The sequence below is a fragment of the Orbicella faveolata genome, unplaced genomic scaffold, assembly GCF_042242905.1.
Source record: "Orbicella faveolata isolate gen_17 unplaced genomic scaffold, um_ofav_v1 contig_1, whole genome shotgun sequence".
Lineage (NCBI taxonomy): Eukaryota > Metazoa > Cnidaria > Anthozoa > Scleractinia > Merulinidae > Orbicella > Orbicella faveolata.
The window spans coordinates 34,655,316-34,674,739 of NW_028301536.1; the positions used below are offsets into that span (position 1 = coordinate 34,655,316).

At 40.1% G+C, this 19,424-nt stretch overlaps 1 protein-coding gene across 1 annotated transcript in view; it reads right to left on the minus strand.

Moving 5' to 3' along the window:
• Positions 1-2,503: 2,503 nt before the first annotated feature.
• Positions 2,504-19,424, minus strand: part of LOC110046986 (uncharacterized) — a 28,785-nt gene continuing 11,864 nt past the window's right edge. The window contains exons 15-35 of the mRNA XM_089273912.1: positions 18,632-18,895; positions 17,785-17,901; positions 17,443-17,515; positions 16,785-17,003; positions 15,907-16,112; positions 15,159-15,401; positions 14,329-14,697; positions 13,707-13,791; positions 13,020-13,143; positions 11,855-12,117; positions 10,892-11,148; positions 10,111-10,137; positions 9,618-9,707; positions 9,135-9,185; positions 7,866-7,938; positions 6,451-6,540; positions 5,817-5,900; positions 5,501-5,557; positions 4,772-4,843; positions 4,621-4,650; positions 2,504-4,353 (exon numbers count right to left, since the gene is read on the minus strand). Of these exons, the coding sequence (XP_089130038.1) occupies positions 4,294-4,353; positions 4,621-4,650; positions 4,772-4,843; positions 5,501-5,557; positions 5,817-5,900; positions 6,451-6,540; positions 7,866-7,938; positions 9,135-9,185; positions 9,618-9,707; positions 10,111-10,137; positions 10,892-11,148; positions 11,855-12,117; positions 13,020-13,143; positions 13,707-13,791; positions 14,329-14,697; positions 15,159-15,401; positions 15,907-16,112; positions 16,785-17,003; positions 17,443-17,515; positions 17,785-17,901; positions 18,632-18,895 (2,854 nt within the window). The 3' untranslated portion in view covers positions 2,504-4,293. The remainder of the gene's footprint in view (positions 4,354-4,620; positions 4,651-4,771; positions 4,844-5,500; positions 5,558-5,816; positions 5,901-6,450; positions 6,541-7,865; positions 7,939-9,134; positions 9,186-9,617; positions 9,708-10,110; positions 10,138-10,891; positions 11,149-11,854; positions 12,118-13,019; positions 13,144-13,706; positions 13,792-14,328; positions 14,698-15,158; positions 15,402-15,906; positions 16,113-16,784; positions 17,004-17,442; positions 17,516-17,784; positions 17,902-18,631; positions 18,896-19,424) is intronic.

Consider the following 19,424-nt stretch of genomic DNA (forward strand, 5'->3'; position numbering starts at 1 on the left):
TTGCCCACGTACGGTTAACGAAACAAAGAAATCTATTATGCTTTGTATTAGGTAATATTTCTTCTAACGTGTTCAAAAACCAGTTCTAGTCAACGTGTCATCGTGTTAAGATCAAACTCTTAGGCTCAACTCAACGCATGTGAAATCCCTCACGTGGACACAGAATTTTCGAAACGAATGTGAGCGCAGAACTTAACGTTACTCACAGGATACGTGATTCACAAAACTGTCCTGTGAGTAACGTTAAGTTCTGCGCTCACAATAGCTATAGTATTTTTTTCTAATTTTCTAATCTTCTTTTCTTTTAATTTAACTATCTATCTATCTATCTATCTATCTATCTGTCTGTCTGTCTGTCTGTCTGTCTGTCTGTCTGTCTGTCTGTCTGTCTCTCTCTCTATCTATCTATCTATCTATCTATCTTCTGGAGAACGAGGCGGAGGTCAGATTGGGAGTAATTAATCTGCGATGTTTCGCGGCTTCGCCGCTCTCGAAAACCTCCCCAGGCCTCACGGCTCGCGTCCAACACTGCACCGAAACGAACTCAGGCGAGAACTCCACCCGGTTACGTTTCAAATTCAACTATTAGCATTACATAGGGTTTTGGGGGATCCATGTCATCCCAAACATCTCCATTTTTTTTCAGTTTTTTGCCGGTTTTTCAACTTAGGAAAAAAGGTGGAGTGGAGGGATTTATCACTTTGTATTCGTTCCTCATAGGGGTTGCCATTAAGCGGCACTACCTGTGCGATCTCATTCTCTCACCTTCATGTTATAAGCAAACCATCTATGGTAGATGTAATTTTGTCCTGTTTGGAAAATTTGCTAAACGGTCAAAATACGCATATATATGATCTACAGGTAGGTGAACTGAGGAGCAAAAGTGAGTATTGCTATAAAGGGGCTAAGTCAAGAGCATTTCAACGCCTTGCACATTTAGTTCCGTGTATTCACACACGTTTTGCTGTTGAGCGTACATTCTTCGAGACTCTCACCTGCAGTGCACGATTCATCATCGCTCGAGAAATAGAACACCCATGACGCAGCACCATAGAGATCCTTGATTGGTCTCTGATTGACTGCTGCTTGGTGATGTGCGCGCGAATTGGAAACAGTCAATCAGAGACTTTAGGAATCACTGTGGGCTTACGCCATCAATATGGAATCTCCGCACACGCGGATCATGAAGCGCGCCGAAACACGTTTATTTGGGAGCTTTAGTCTCCCTCGACACTACACCGGAGCTAGGAATTTGGAAACGGAGGTTTATTTCTCTGGTTAGGCCTTCCGTCCACACTAATCCGTCACGAAAACGGAGCTTTTCGATAACGCTCTTCAAACCGAAGGAATTTTAAAAGGCCAGCTTCGTTTTTGTGTGGACAGAAAACATTTTGAAAATGGAGCTCGCGATAATCACGTGATTTCCTTGCCAGAGTTTTTGTTCAAACACAAATCCAAAATGACCGATGATCAGGTTGCGTTTTTAAATTCCTCCGGCGTAGAGTGGACGAAGCCTAAGAAATAAAACCAGAACGGCAACGTCGCTAAGCTAAAGGATTGATGAGCAATACAGTGGCTGCGCACGTGCATAATAATTCTTGGTACATTTCTTTGCCGTCCTATGTAAAACAACAACGTGAAATGATCAAATTTTGCGTTGTGTGGAGAACATGAACCACGACGGATAATTCTTACATTTCACGCTGTGTTCCATAATCAGTTTCGAGTTTATGATAGTTTTGACAAAGAGAAACAAACTAAATGACTTTAGAGTACCGCGAGATTCGTAGGAAAAATATAAATTCATTTTTTAATACACGTCCTCGGCATCGCATCGTAACTCTCTAAAGCCCAAGGGCCCCCGTTTCTCGAAGGTCCTGAAAAGTTTTCGCACCCGGAAAGCCGTAGCAAAATCTCAAACCTTTTGATTACAGAGCTGTTTTATTCACATATGCGTAATATAGGGAGAGGTTCTCTTCATACAAAATAAGATACGGATTAATTAAGAATTGCTTTGCGGGCCCGAAAAGTCTCCGAGGCTATCGAGAAACGGACCCCAGGTCAAACGCCGTACTTCACATGAGCCGAACCCAATTCAACCAATTAGACTCATGTGAAGTTCGGCGTTTGACCCAATCGAGTTCGACTGATTTTATTTGGAGTGGCTGAGGTGTTCTTCACGCCTGGCCAGCCGCGAATAACGCCCGTAAGACCGACTTTGGGTCAAACATCGATCTTCACATGAGTCGAATCAAACGCATAAGAAAAGGTCTAAAGGCGCCATTTTGCCCTTACCTTGAAAACCCCCTGACCAACTAGACCGCTTTTGTTATTTGTTTGGTGTAGCAGTTCGGTTCGACAAAAGTTCGACGTTTGACTCAAACAGGCGTTCTTAATTATTTGAGTCGACTGTCATTAGGTTCGGCTCATGTGAAGTACGGCGTTACTCAGATTGGACACAAGTTCGCGACCAAGTGAAGACCAAATACAAGGACCATACAAGTTCAGATTACACACAGACAGAAAATTTATTTTATAGCAATAATACACACATACATTCAAAAAATACTCTTTTAGTGAAGAGAACGTGTTAGAAAATTAAAGTACGTTTTTTAATTTCTCGTGATTATCGCTAAAGGGTACAATGAAAATAGACACTATTGAAGTTGTGCAGTGTGACAAACATCATGTGTGGAACACCGTACAAGTGGACGAAGGCATTTTCGGACGGCCTTTTCGATAAAATACAGTAACAGTATGTAGTTTGCTAGCTAATATATCAGGAAGCTAAGACTCTCCAACTGCTTTATCTCTGAGCAGGAAAGACTGTATGAAATACCAAGTAAAAGACAGATAACAGAGCAAAAGATTGTTACCCTTTAATCACCTACAATTTGTTTCCTGCTATAGCTCAGTGAAACTTGTTTGTTCAACTCAAGCGCGTTAAATTATTCTTGACGCACGAAACATATTGAACTAGGGAGTTAAATTTTCCTATCCAACTTACAAAGTTTTACATATTTCAAAATTTAACGTAGAACCACAAAGAGCGAGCTGCAGTTAAGAAATAGAAAACATGTACCGTGTTTCTATCGAGTTAATAGAAACACGAGTGGAAGTTTGGGTGAACGAGAAATACTGGTTCGAGTTCTCCCAAACTTCCTCAAGTGTATAACGATGACGCATATATTAATGGCACGAACAAAGCGAATTTACGTTTGTGATAATATATTTCTTAAGAAAAGCGCTGTTAAATAAAAGCTTTTAAAGCAAAATGACAAAGCAACAACTAATGTTCTGAGTGACTTTAGCACAAACCGAACTAAACAGTTTTGAAAAAAAAAAATCTTAAACAATTTCAAACCTCTTTTCTTTCCTTTGCAAGAAACGAATCTTCGATTGTTTCACTGTCCTGCAGTGAAAAAACCACATTTTTTCCTCATTTCATTTTTAATAGAGTAGAATTTACGCTGAATTGAAGCAATTCCTTCCAACAATAAATTATTTTCTCGACAACAGTTTGACAAGAATAGTTCTCTCTTATCTGCTGTCATTTTCAAATAAAATCTTTGAGGAAAAACCTAAAACAACACTTAATGAATTGCAAGGGATTTTGAATACAAACGTCACGTTGTATATGATACCACGTATAAAACGTCTAAAACATTTTCAATATATTTGCAAATTTTATAATTTTCGCTTGCCACCTTGCACAAGCGAGATGAATAATTTAATTTTTACAACAATGAAAGTTGCTTAAAGCTTTATCAAAATTGCATTTGCCTTAAATTACTAAGGTAAAATATACATTTTCAGCGTAGATAGTGCCGCTATTTAATCGTGAATGTTCGGAAATTTTCTGACAACGGTCGCATAAATTGTACTGAGGTGAATGCCGAGAGCGATGGGTATGGCATTTCCACGTTACACTTTTAGCAACGAAGATAAGACATCTATCACTGCAACTACTGTTCCAATGGACCGGTGACAGCCGACCTCTTCTCTTAGGGTCAGATGAGTGTTTATCCCTGACAATTACCACAAAGGGGCGATACGGACCAAAGGGGGCTGGGGCGAGACGACCAGCAGCCTAAAGTTCCAACTGAAGGGAGGCCGACCAAGTTTAAATTACAGGGATAAAAACTGCACATATTAGCTTAAAATATAGAGTTAATATATTTCTTTTGCTTTTTTTCAGCTTGGCATAATCAGCGGAAACCTCAATCCTGCATTAATCAACCATGTTAAAGGAACTGGTCATGTTATCGGTGCACCATCACTGATTGGGACACTTCACATCACACTACATACGGAACTTTTGGCGGTGCTTTTCTGCCGTGCGGAGTTCTGTCGCTGAAAACCAGAAAGAAGGAGTGTTATGAGAAACAATAACAATCAAGAGGGCAGAAGGGTACGTACGAGCGAGGAAAGCGTTCTTAGATGTGTTGGTGGGTAGAAGCAACGCGTAACCACTCCAAGAGCGGAGACATCCACAACGTAAAAACTCCAAGAACAGAAAAACACAGAAGTACACTTGAAAACGGAGACATGCAATGCGTGACGACCAAAAAGGGCTTATAGAAACGTCGCGTGACAGGTGTAAGATTGGTAAAGACTAACCTTTTCTTTAGCTTGCTGTCTCAATTGCTCCTATAACAATAAGAGTAAATACAGTCACTACATGTATGTCAAAATGCCACTACTGACTACTGTCACCTTCTTCCTTTACTTTCCAACACATCAGGGGGAAGGGGAGGGAAAGCGAACCTACCTGCTGCATACGAGCCAATTGCTCTTGTAGTGATAAAACCACGTTGAAGTTGTCTTGCAGTTTATCACATTGCTAGAAGAAAAACAAATTAACCTTAAGGTAATGTGTGACTGATATTTTCAGTAATATATATTTCTTTTCTGAGCAGGCTTCCGAGAGGTTGAAACAATCCAAGGTTTGCTGCGACTTTTCCAATGCATTTACCCCCTTGTATCATTGCTTTTTTTTCTTTTTTCCATTAAGGATAACAGTTTTACGAGTCTATCAGTTACCAGTAGGTTACTAACTTTATCCATTAGGTCCCCGAACCCAACCTTATGAATTTCCCTTGTTGAGTGTTCTGGATTCTTTTGTTTCACTGTCAGTTCTTGGAATTTAGTGCCACATCAAGGCAGTATCCCTTAAGCCACCATTTTCACTATCCTCATGACTTATCTCAATGTCAATGTAACTTTATCACTACGGAGAAATTCGATTGTCACCAAGTAGAATTCATTTACAGCAAAATCCAAACACTACCCTTCTACGCAAACATTATTTTGCTTGTGTAAGGAGTGGAAGTCCAAAAGTACAGCATCGAATAAGCAAACTATTATACAAAGCAAGTTTGAAAGATTCGTTCAGTCTCCCCAGCCTTGACTGATTCGTTTCCAATGTCAAATTTCAATTGTGTTATTCTTGAAATCCAGTGAACAATGCCAGAATTGTTACAAAATCTATCTCGCTCACCTTGGATAATTCCATTTTTAAAGTAAGAACTTCGTGGGATAATTTCTCCTCTCTTTCCTGAAATCCAACAAAATTACTTTTCTCAGTCGTTGTTATGACCCGCCTAGATTAGCTCAGCTATCCGCGGGCATGTTACAATTGTAATTTTAATTTGATAACAAATAAAATGTATGTATGTATGTAGGTATGTATGTATGTATGCTATAAATGTTTTCGCGATAAATAGCGCGAGACATTTCCTTGTGAAACAAAGTAACTTTCGTGACCCTAAATCCAAGAAACATTCCAGAGAGACAGAGACAGACTAGGTACTAACCTTAGCCTCCTTTTCACGCTCGTCCAAGGCTTTCTCCGCCAGTTCTAGTTCCTCTCGGTGTAGCTGCTGTAGCCGTCGCTCGTTCTAAACCAGAAAACAAAATGCACTGTCTATAGAGAATCGTATGAATGCCAATTCAAAAAGGATTCACAGCACGAGTGATATTTAGATATTCCCTCAAAATTTGAAAGAATTTTCAAATATCGCGAGTGATGCAAATCCTCAATTGTTCGAGCTTTCATAAGATTACTCGTTCTTATGTGACTGACAGAATTACAAACGCGCGTATATTAATTTGCATAAAGAGCACATTAAAAATTAATAACGAATTTCCCTGTTCTCAGCCAAACGCAATGAAGTAATTTTCTCAGTCATATAATACTAACACCTTTAAAAACGCTTTTAACTTACATGAAAATGAACACGCAAGTTCTACTGCACTATTTTAGAGTATTACATGGAGAACAAGAAGATTAAGTAGGCAATTCCTCTTGGCTGTAATTTTCTCTATGCTCACAACCTGGAAGCTAATGTTTCTTTTATGTCGAATTTAAGAAAAATCTGACAGTTGTAACTTTTAAGTCTGATTAATAATGGCAATTTAGATTTTACACGGGCTATAGTCCATAGTTACCTCCTCCTTTTCATTCTTAAGTCTTTCAATTTCTTCTTGCAAAGTTCTTTGTCTTTCAGCAGATTCACGGCGTAATTCTTCTAAGACAACCTGCTCAGATCAAACAAGGGGAATAATTCAAAGGGAATTTTCCCACAATAAAATTAAGTAAAATTACAGTTAAAGTCAAAACAGGAAATAATACGTCGCAGAAGAAGAGTAATTCGTGTGATTTTTAGCAAGAAAAACTCGACCAATATTCGCGCGAAAACGCCTCTCACTCAACAACCGCCTTCAGGGCAATTTACGACCGATAAAAATTCGACGGCTTTTCGACAAATTTATGAGGTATGAACGAGAAACATTAAATGTAAGATAATTAAGACGTCAATTAAGATAGAAACATCATATCGACGAGATATGTTTGACATATTATGGCTCAGTGAAATAAATTCGGCATTTCCGCCTTAAAAACATCACATTTAATTTAGGAATGGTATACAAGTAATTGCTCAATTTGTGGCATATGCATCGGAGAAATGTCAGTCATGTTAGGCCTCGACAAATATTTTACCTCGACCAAACACGCCTGATTTTTCGCCAAAGGGTACAAAAATTTCTTCATTACGTGTAAACATTACTCATATAAAGGACAAGCGTATTGAGTGAATGATCTCCAGTGTACGCTCAGAAAGCCAGTCGTGTGTAGGCGGGAGCCATTCGACAGGACAGCGCCATAGCTATAGTAACAGGCAAACCCAGGCACTGGCCTCAGCCACTTCTTTTTTTTATTTTTTGTTGGTTTTTTATTTGAAGGGGGGAAAGTAAAGAACTGCTAGAAAATAAATAAAAACAAACAAACAAACAAAAAAATAACACTACCTCAGTCATAATTTTTAACTCGCTACAGCTCCGCTGGAGTGTCATGCACAAGTAGCAATAAACTACAACTTAAACGGAATCGAAATTCTCAATTGAAGAAAATGACTCTTTCGGTCATCAATTATACTCCCGCCAACGATAAAGAAGCGAAAAAGGCTCTTTATTTTTATTAATGACTCGGGCTTGAAAGACAAACTGATAAGCATTTACACGGAGACACACGTGTGAATGAGTTCATGGATTATTTGGCACATCGTTAGTTATGAGAGTGATATAATTTTAGGAAAAAACTATGAAATAAGGATGCACACAATGTCTTAATTCGCCAAGAATTAACCAACAACGCCGCGAAGACGTCACTAAAAAGAACATACTACATTAAGGCTTCTTCGCAGTTTTGTTTCTTTAGAGTAAAAAATGCGACATTTAAAATGCGCACATTCTCAAAAGCGACAATTCAAATTATATGAAAATCAGCCCTCTGTGAAAAATTTTCATTTTGAAAGAAAAGATCAATTTTTAACTCAAAGAGAAGGAAGATTAATTATACATACCTGTTCGCGCCGAGTGTGAGTCGAACGAGAATCACTTGCTGCCATTTTCTTGTCGTCGATTGAACGACCAGCTCTATTAGCGAGACGAAAAAGAAGAACACTTAGCATAGCAATAAGCTGAAGATGGAAAAAACATAAAAAATAGCCTGTCAAAACAACCTTCAACTCGCCATTAAGAAGGCACTTTCTGGCGTCGATCCATTAGTAGGAAGTACCACATCATGGTGTCGTGTTCTCGCTGAATCAATTCAAATTGATCTTTTTGCGTTTCAGCATTGCGAGCTGTTTTTCTTCCAATTATTTCTCTACCGATGAATAAATTGAAATCGATATTATATCATGCCTGCTTTTATCTTTTTCTTTTGCGATGAATAAATTCACATCAATGTCTTATACAATATGATCATCTTGTCTTTTGTGATTCATAAATAAGCTTAACCTGACATGAGTGAATACAAATGAAAATAGTTCGCCGGTTGCTTCGCAACAAAAGTACTTTGAAAGCTAATCAAACACTGCCGGTACATGTACAATTGTAGAAATGCAAACTCGACGAAAGACAAAAATATATATCACACACAACTACATGATGACTTCAAACGCTGGTAACAGTACTTGAAAATACTTTCCATTAAGAGAAGACCAAGGGATCGAACATATGTCAATTTGATGGATCAAAATAACAGCAGAGACAGAGTCTTATTGCAAATTAAAGTATCCTCATTCGAGGCCGAAACGATAACAAATACAACCATTACGTAACTCGTATTGTTTTCCTTTCGTTTCATTAAAGTAACATTTTGAAACAATTGGAGAATGTTCCTAGTTTAATTGACTCTATTATTCCAAATGAAGAATACAGTTGAAGATTCAAATTTCGGTAAAACTTTAAGACAAAACACGCACGTTACACTCGGAAACCGAATAACTTTTGAACACGAAAATAGAAAACAGGAATTTATTTTAGTCATTGTTAATGACGTTAAAAGCTCACTGGAAAACTTCAACACACTGCAGTTGTAATGTATATTATCGCGGAACTTAGATCGGGGGGAGGGAAAGTCAAGTCTGGGTTGTCGAGAACAGATTGTCGTATACCTTTCTGACTTTACCTAATCTCAGCGCACATTATTTCTTATAAAGGACGATTTTTTTGTCATTTCTCATTCTATCATCTGATGGTCCGAAAGCGCTTAAGAGTTAAACAGGAAATAAACCATCCAGGTGTAAAAATGACAGTGTCAAAAGTCAGGAATTTTGTTGGCTTACCCTCCTTTCCGAGATGGTCCTTGACCGTACCGCGCCCTACCCACGGGTCTCCTGCAGAATAACATTTGTCACATTGGATTAAACTACTCTTTCCTCATACACGCTGGGTATAAGGTAATTTTTCAAGTATTTTATCGATTACCACCATTTCGAACAGCTTCCTTTTTTCAATCACCCTTGGGGGAAACGATCGAAAAGTAAGTAACACAACTGGAGTTCGAGATGTAATGGGGAGCTGTTCAGGTTAGTTAGCAACACAAGATGGGCTCGATAGAGGCGCCTCCAAAGGTAAAGAACGGAGTTAAGAGCAAACATCATGATTGGTTTACGAAATTCGTACACTTTGCTCCACCAATAACTGCAAACCTCAACGCACGGGTTACCTACTTTTCGCGCGTTCTCCTGCTAGAGCCGAAACAGTAGTTTTGCTCGTACCTCTTGTCAGTTACACTGTTAACACTGATTGGCTCAATTTCCACTCACCTGTACTCGGCGTAACGATCCACGGATTTATTGAGGGTGGCATGCCGTTCACCGACTCTTGGAGAGCGAGGAGCCTGGGGTGAGGTGGTTCTAAAACAAGAGCACTTGTAGTTAATACAAAACAAAAGAGTTACCCTGGCCCATTTCCAGCTGTTAGACTGCGAGGAACGCCCAAAATAAGTACATTTAACAACAAACAAATTAAAATATATCAATAGGGCCCCATACGGTTTAGGGTTTTTGTGCAACTTTGTACTGTATAATTTTAAAATAGTTCTCCACATATTCTCCACCTATTCTTAGATATCAACTGAACGTCTTTTTTCCAAGTCTGTAGTTTGCAGTTATGTTTGACAAAAAATAACGATAAAATACAAAATTTCAAAATGACACAGAGTATTCAAAGAGTGCAATAACTAGCAGATGAGCTTTACAGTTTTCTTTCATAAAAACGTTTGCATTTCATGATTGCGGGAGTAGTAGGTTTACTCACCCAGTACTTTTCTTTTGAGTTCGAACCCTGGAACATAAAAAATAACAAACAGCATCAAAAGGTTAATGTCACGCATTCACTATTCATTGAAGAGTCCTGCTGGAATTGTGGTCATAGGAGCAATACGAAATAAATTATCTTTTTCTCAAGAAATATTTTCCGTCTTTTTTTATCATGGTTACACGAAGAAAATGATTTCAATATGAAAGCGCAAGTACGCCGGAGGGAAATGGTTTCCGACCAATAAGAACAAGCCTAGCCGGTTTGCGTATTTTGAAACATTTAGCCTAAATTTTTCAAGTTCGCCTTTTGTAATCCAAGTAAGTCTTCTCCATCCTTGACCATCTTTGTTCCTTCACGATGTATTATTTATTTTTTGGTGTTTTTTCATCGTAGTAAACTACTATTTTCAGGTTTTCTTCAATTTAAAGGTAATTCTGTACGCGGCCAAAATAACTCAAAATACCGTGGCTTGAGCTCCTTTAAGGAGTGAAATACAAATGTGCTTATTGACTGAGTGGAAGCTAGGCCGAAGGGAAAATATTTGAAAAGTAGCGTGATTGTTATAGTATTTATTTTTTGCGTGTGTGCGCGTCCATGTTCGGATGTGCGTTAGTTGCTAACTACATCGACCATTACTTTTATTTCTCATATCAGCCACCAAGCTAGATTAGCTTCTTATAGTTATTCTGGGTGGAATGTTGCTTGCAAAGGACGTCTGAATACGTTTAAAAGACAAATAAACGTGTGTTGTTATTGTTACCCAAGGTTTGTTACTCACTCTAATGAAGCCTTCCTTGAACCATTCGCTGTACTCCCGGATCCTTCACTAGAACTGTTAAATTTCTCCACAGGAGTTAACTCCACGCCGGAATCTGAGGTCGTCCTGGTCTTCTCATCGATAATCATTCCATCTGAAGACGATCGCTTGTGTTTTGAAGTGGCAGGGCTACTGGCTGGCCGAGGGAACACTTTAGAAAGGCTCAGTGACCCTTTAGAATCTGGATCAACTGCTTGAGTAGATTCAGAGCCAGCATCCTGCAATAAATGCAACACCATGAACTGCCTTATTTGATTGCGTCTAACAGTCAGTGAGCACAGGAGGTGCCCAAGACATTTACTAGATGCCTCTTGTACAACCTTAAGTGCAGTATGTGGGGATGGGTACGTACATGTAAACCTGGTTTAGGGAGATTCATTTGACTGTCGAAAAGTACTTGGTTGTGCATCAACTACGCTTCACGATTGGCTTAAAAAAAACTCGCGCCACTTTTTCATCCAATTAGAAGTAAAACCAAAAACAATCCACCGTAGGAAAAAAGATGGCGACTGTACATTTTGCCACAATGGCTTGTGAACCTAAAGCAGCCTATAAGGCACAAAGAAAGCCAAATTTTTATAATATTTTTCCCTGTGCTGAGGACATTAAGTAGCCTAGGTTTGAAGATCTTATAACGTTTCTGTACGTTTCTATGAACGTTGTTAAGGTTTTTGTGCGCTAAGAATTATGGGTAAATGTACCAGTCACCATCTTTTTTCCTATGGAGGATTGTGATTCGTTCGTACTCGTTTTCCCGCGCTTTACGTCAGCTACATGTAATTAGTTCGAGTTTTGATTGGTTCACTTTATTGTCTGTGTCCTTTGTGATTTGCTAGAGTGATAACTTTAGTTTTGGTTTAACGACACTCAATTGAAAACCGCTCTATGCATCTTAAGAACAGAACAAAATCTGCAATCATGTACCTTATTCTTGATATTGTCCAACTCTGGCTCAGATTTAACTGAAACAGAACTCGACTGCACGCTCAAAGGAACATCCTTGTCCACAGTGGTATTGATAGCAACACCACCAACAATTCTGGTCTCTGAATGCGACTTCCGACTTTGCTTAAATCGCTCCACTTTTGCCGCGAGCTTTGCTGCAGCACTCTTGGAGTTCCTGTCGCTATCTGATGCATTCTCTGCTGTAGACGCGACAGTCAGTTTGGATTTCTCTCTGTCTTGACCTGTTGCCATCAAAAGAAATGTTTTCGTAAGGTGTGTAAGGGCCAATTTCCAATTCCCTCGGTTTCAATAGGCAAGATTCACTCTAGTTTACTGAATTTAATTCGACTAACACTCCAATAAGACGCTCCTGTTTGCTTGTACATAATTCCATCAATCGTCCGCGTCTTTATCCGTCTTATCCGTCGTTACTTCGAGTGAATCGCATACACAACTACAACGTTTTGCCGACGTTCGCCAAAACATGCACACTCGAAAAGATCACGTGACTAAACGCGGGAACTAAACGGCGGGAAAAATACATGAACAATACAGGGAACCCAGCGACAAGGTGATGCCTCTTCGGACCCTCTACTATCTTTACTGGCCCCTTAACTGTATTCCTCTGTTAGACCCGTAGTTGTGTACCGATACTATTGGCTCCTAACTCTATACGTCTGTTCGTTCATCACTTTGGGGAGATGAACAAAGAGTTAAAAGGACATAAATGTTTGCACAATGTTGCCGAAATTTGGCCGCTTTGCGAATGGCTCAACATACTTTATTTAATACTTTGCTCGTTCTAACAAAATCTGAGAGCCTACACTGAGCTCCGTATAAGATACAAACACTGTATTTCAGTTGTTTATACCGAATCTTGACCCCTGGCGTGTTACTTTGTTGTGACGATGACGCTTCACTATAGGTAATGATCCGAAGGGAAATGCCAGCTTGGCCCTCGGTTCCTGGAGGATTCAACCATGCCGTATTCAGGAGGGAGGGCCTGGCAAATGATACCCCTTGCCCCTCCAGGGTTGGAAGCGGGGTTGGGCTAATCAGTTTATCCAGCCAAAAATTATTTGATTACAAAAGCTGCTAAAGAGGGCCATACGCGAAATACGCGTGAAGAGCGGCAGCACCTTACCAGTGTCTGTCTCTTCAGTTTCGCTATCAGCTTCTTCGCTGTCGCTATCATCCTCTGAATCGTCTTGTCCTTGACCTCCAGGTATGATTCCTTCTTTGAGTTCATTCTTGAGCCACGTCGGGGCCTAAAAAACACAAAGCCACGTACACACTTGAAAATACCAACACTATGGCGATGCACTTTTCCCTCTCGTGAACGGTCGAAGTCATAATTGGTAACCAAGCTGGCCTGAACTAGGTCGAAACTGGTTACAAGTTGGTGATAGACTAATACGCACTCTCCATATGCTTAATTGCTCACTTTCATACTGGCTTGCTTGCGGTTAGCTTTTATTTGTTGGTTAGGGCAATACCATAAGTAAAATAGACTAAGAAAGTAGTAATTTTCCCGGGATTTGGCGGATTAACCTGGTGGTATAGTGGTAAGAGAGGGATTTCAGCATGTGAAAAGTTCTGAGTTCGATACTTTCTGGTGACTTAAAACTTTTCTTTTTCTTTAAAATACTAAAACAAATCATTGATAGTGTGAACATTTCTAAGTGTCGCGAAAATGGCTACGACGGTTCACGTGCGAAAGTTGGAGGTCAACCGGAAGTGAGAGTCTGAGGACCTTTCTTTTTTTGTTTTTGTTTTTGTTTTTGTTTTGGTTTTGGTTTTTGAATTAGTGTTGAATACTACTACTTCTAACCTCTCCTAACGTGGTGTCCATCTCCGAAGAGCTTGATCCCATTGAGGAATCGAGGCCTGTAGGCCCTCTGGTGTTACCACAGGAACTGTAAAAGCAACATGCAGAGTTGAATCAGAAACCATTGACAAGGAATAATTCAATCGCCTACATTAGAAGAGATGGGATTCATCTCTCTTGGAGGGGCAAGTGAGTGGGACTCAAAGTAACAAAAAATTAATGGTATAACAGTGAGAGAGAACAGGGAACTGCCATGGTAATCATTCACTGCAGTTTAGCCTGGAGAGTAAAATGCAGAGAGTGGACGGTCGCTTCTTCGTTACGGAAATTTTGACCTGAAGTAGTCACGTTTTACGAGAAGGTAGCATACATCTAAATGTGCAAGAGGATGAATCTAAATAGCTCCGACAAGCGCCCAAATCTTATTGTTCACCACCGCAGATCATTCTACACTGAGTAGAAGATTCCCATACGAATTACGTGCTCTCTTTACGACCAACACGTGAGCAACAAGGCTTAGTGGATGCACTCCACCTTTGACTGCTTATAAAACGTCTTCTATTCCTGCGTGAAATGTACTCATTTTTATAATCATCCACGTGCAAATAACTTAACTGAAACCTACCCATCAAAAACCGTAGTCTGTTTGGACAATCTTCTCTCGCTAGCTTTTTTCTGCGAACGTTTTTTCGACCTCCGTCTTGTGGGAAGCGGAGCCGTGGTTTCTATCTGGACAAACACGTTGACGCCAAAACCATTGATATCCAGCAAGTAAACAGGAAATTCGTGTTCCTGATCTTTCCCATACATGGTGTAAGTGTCCCAGTGAAACAAGCGCGTGGGTGAAGGCATCGTTTCGTTCTCACTGATTCGTAGGAACCCTGCAGCAAACGTTTGATCGTTCATTTGTCCTCGGCGGGAGCTGTTTCTGATGTAGTTAACTGAAGGGTCTTCTTTTGATGCACAGTCGCTTCGTTCGGCGTCAGAAAAGACACTGAAATACGGAGAAAAGTGACCTGTGAACGTCGCAGTGATGCGCTGCCTAAATACTTACTTTGGACGTAGCCATTTTATTCCTGAAAGTTTAAGAAAACAGTTCATTTCTCGCAATAGAGAGTAAAACCAAAGTGTAATTTCCGGGTGAGTCAGTTAATTGAGTGCAACTTCAAAACGTTGAAATAAGCAATTCAGAACTCGGGGAGAGAATGCAATTAGTGAGAAGGGCAAAAAAATTGAAACGACGGAAAATCACAGAAACATTCGTTTCAACGTAACTTTCACTTGTCCAACAATCGTTCCACGAAAACTCTCAGGGATAAAAATGTTCAATCAGTCTTCAAAAGCGTATCAAACAATATAAGTCTTTCAAACGTGGAATAGAGCTCACATAGTTCTCTATCGACATCGTTCTGCAATATCTCCGTAAGGGAACGAGAACCTTTGTGTTCAACTTACCCATCCATAGATTTAGGAATCAAACTAGTACTGCTACCCATGACGTCTGGCTGTGCGACACCCTCCTGTACCCCCTCCTTCCTCTTCTTGTAAGACTGTGGCATGGAGAATCCCTCCTGCATTCCCTCTTTCCTGCCTCGCTCAAGTCTTGTGGAGTTCGAGCATTCTAGCACGCCCTCTCTGCGTTTCTTGGCGTCTTTTGGAAGAGACGACTGGCTTCCGGAGTTATGATCGCTTTTGCTCCTGAAGACATGGGGAAGTTTACATGTTAGCCTTTTAACTCCTCGCTGGAAATGGCAACTGGCCTTTCTAATGCATGTAGCAAGTATAGTCGAACCTCCACTAAAGGCCACCTCTCTACAACGCCAACGCCAACATCTCTACAACGGCCACTATTGCTCTGTCCCCAAGGTGGCCGTAGTAGAGAGGTTCCACTGTATGTTCCCGTTATAGAAGTGACCCCAAAGTATACGTTCGAATGTACAGGTCAGAGATGTCTACTATCATTAACTTTCCTGCTGAATTAGTGGCAACTTTCAGTATAACAGGACACCTACAATTCTTGTTTCTAGCGACAAATAAACAAACCGAATTTATAATCTTCATGTCTTACTCGACCTTTTTGCTGGCCAATAGCTTGTAGAAAGAACTTGCTCGATTGTTTTTCAGCAGCTTTTGCTGTGCAGAAATATTTTTTGGAAAGTGGAAATAAAGGTGCGTCCCTTACCACACAGTGATGTATTCTTACCCAGGAGATAACTCTAAACTGTCAGCACTGCCGATACTCATGCTCCCGCTGGGATTTCTCTTATGTCTCCGGTTGTTTCCTTCAGTATCGGTCTTGTCTCCACTCTCGCTTTGTGTCCGCTTATTTTCCGTGGGTCTTGTCCCCCAGAAATACAAGTCATTATCATTTGTCCCAGCCAAGGTGAAGCCATTGCCGCAGAAAATCATCTGCGTAGAGAAATAAAGATTCAGGATTCAGTCAGGGAAATATGAAAAACTTTACGATGAACTTCAACTTGCAAAAAATCAATCTCTATTCACATAGTCTATCTACACTTCATACGACCGAGCGAATGAACGATAGAACGAACGAACAAACGAACGAACGAAAGTTAGTACGAACTTGCGAACATGCAAACATGCGAACAGACGAACATGCGAACAAACGAATATACGAACATACGAACATGCGAACTAACGAACATACAAACATACGAACATACGAACATAACAACGAGCGAACTATTAAACGACAAAAATCTGAAAAGTTTTACGATGAACTTCGACCTGTGAATATGTCTTGCCTCATAGTCCATATGCACTTCGTACGAACGAACGAACGAACGAACGAACGAAAGTACGAACATACCAACATACCAACCTACCAACATGCGAACAGCGAGCGAACATGCGAACATGCGAACAACGGAACAAACGAACTTGCGAACACACGAACATACGAAGGTACAAATATAACGAGCGAACTAGCTACAAAAAAGCCTTTCAGAGAATAGTGTAAAAAGCTTTCTTAGGTAGAATCTCTGTGTAACACAACCCCGACCCCATCCTCATATATGCCTGTCGTGATCTGAATTTGAGACCATTCATCTAACATTTTACCGAAGTGGTCTTTTCTTCTAACGCCTTGACAATAGCAGGTACATCACGTGGTTTACAGTTGTTGCATGCCAGCTGTCCATACTGATTGCAGCCAAACGTGTACACCAGGCCTGGTTCCACAAGTGCTGCACTGTGAGCTGGTCCCAGGGACACATCAAGTACACGGTGTTTAGACAATACTTTCACAGCTGTTGGTACATTCTTCCCGTCTACCTGGACCTTGGTAATACACAAAACAACGCCTCAACAAAATGGTGTCGTTAAGGGATTTTCGAGTAGTCTAACAAGAAGTTGGTGGTCAAGGCTTTGCAAATTGAGCTCAAAGGATTTAAATTGTGTTAGAAAGTACGGTACTATTGTTTACAAAGAAGAAGTAACGTTCCAAATTATTTCTGTTATTATTTCAATTTACCAGCTGTCAGCAAACAACTATTGTGTCAATGGCCAAAACATGAACTATCACTATGGTGTGCATTTTACTAGTACTGAAATATTTATGAAGTTCACCGCTATTAATAATCCACACTACTAATCTACAAAGCAGAGGTGAAACAAAAGAAAATTGGTGGTGGGGAGAATGCGTTGGTAACGTTTGCTCAACAACAACAAGTTATGGTATTATTGGTCATTACTGACATCAATAAGGCCAGTGCTGTACCTTATTCAACAAGTTCTTCATTTGCATTAGAAATCCCTGACGGTTATTCAGTCCCAGCTTGTTGTTTGCATTGCTGTTTCAGAGGACGAAAACAGAAACAAACATTAACCCGTGCAGTTCGTCAACCTGATTCGGAACTCTTTTGAGGAATTGTCTTGCAGAGTGGTTCATGAAGGACAGTTGAACTTGAGTATAGATGATGTCAATTTTGGTCAAAGATGATGAAGTCAGAAGTGGAACAAAGCCCAACGCTCGCCACGGCCGGTTACGGGTGGCACGGGAGTCAATGGGTTAAGTGAGTATGCAAATTGAAAAAGAAAAAAAAAGGTCACAGCTACAAACCTTCCGCAAGCCAACAGAGCGCCTGTATCAGTGAGGAACATTGTACCATCATAACCACACCTGACTTGTTTTATGGACACTGTATCATCTATAGCTGTTACCTCAGTGGGAAGACACCTGTAGAGAAATAAACAAGAAACAGTTAAACTCAACAGTGAGCTGCCTTTAGCTATGTCAATGAGATCTCGTTAAAGCTCTATATGATTTTAGGTTTCTTTGCCATTCAGGACCTTTCAATCAAACTTTTCTCATTTAGAACTTGTACTTTTGATTATCACTTCTCGCACCAATCTCTTACCAATTGATAGTCTCCTATTCAACTGGTCAGTATCAGGAAGGGTAAGTGCTCAAGTCAAACTCATACCCAATCTCATTCATGTTCTTACACCTCGATCTGAAGGTTCTACTTTTATCCAGTATCACATGTCAGCAATGCGTGCAAACAGCAAATAAAATAAATTAAAATAAATAAATAAATAAATAAACAAATAACAATATCTAGAGAGAAAGCCACATCAGCCTTAGCTGATTTTCATGCAGGTTCTCTATCCTGGTCGAAATGGAATTTGGAGATGTTGGTTTTTGTGGAGGGAGGGAAACTGGATAACCTGGAGAAAACCCTTGGACCAAGGCGAGAACCAACAACAAACTCAACCCACATATGGCACCGGGCCAGAATCAAACTCAGGCCACATTGGTGGAGGGCGAGTGCTCTCACCACTCCACCATCCCTGTTCCCCTACTAGAGCCACACAGTCCATGGCAATCATTATAAGCCTGTAATAATGAACACAACTGAAAAGATGTTAGTTTCTATAAGGCATTTCATGCAAGCTATTTCACTTACTGATTATCTTCATCTCCTAATCCTAGTCTGCCATCATCTCCACAGCCCCACGAGAACACCACACCATCACTCGTCACGACTGCCACATGGGAATTGCCACAGCTGACAGATGTCACATCAAAACTCAACAGCGCTTCAATCAACTTTGGCTTTGATGAATTCAACCAGTCACCATGACCCAGACAACCAAGTTCACCCAGACCACAAGTCATCACAATGCCATTGTCAGTGACAAAAACAGTGAATTGGCCTCCACAGCACACTCTATAGAAGAAAATAAAATACTGTTTTAATTATAAGTTGGAATCCAAACAATTACCCAGTGTGCTTAATTGTGCTAAATGGATGGTTTTACAGTTCAGCCCATCATGAATTGATCAAAAAAAATCACATATATATTGTTTTTAGAAACTTTGATTTCTGCTCTATGATCTCTACATAATGAACTCCAAGGTTCTACTGCTGTATGACCATGCTTGCAATTCTACATTATGAACTCTATGGCTCTACTGCTCTATGATCATGCATTTTTACCAAATGAACTCTAGATACCATTCTACGTCCATGATCTTATCTATGACCCTACCATAGATAATATGAGGACGGCGCATATAATGAGTAGACGTGTAGAGCTCTATGAAAATGTCTGTGCCAAAAGGTAGATCAGAAAACACGCCACAGTTGCATTTTGGAACACAGATTTATGGTCACTTTCTGTTGTCATACACCAAGATATCAACCACAAAAAATGCATGACTTTCTCCTGTTTGTGTTTCCTCTAAAACAGCAACAT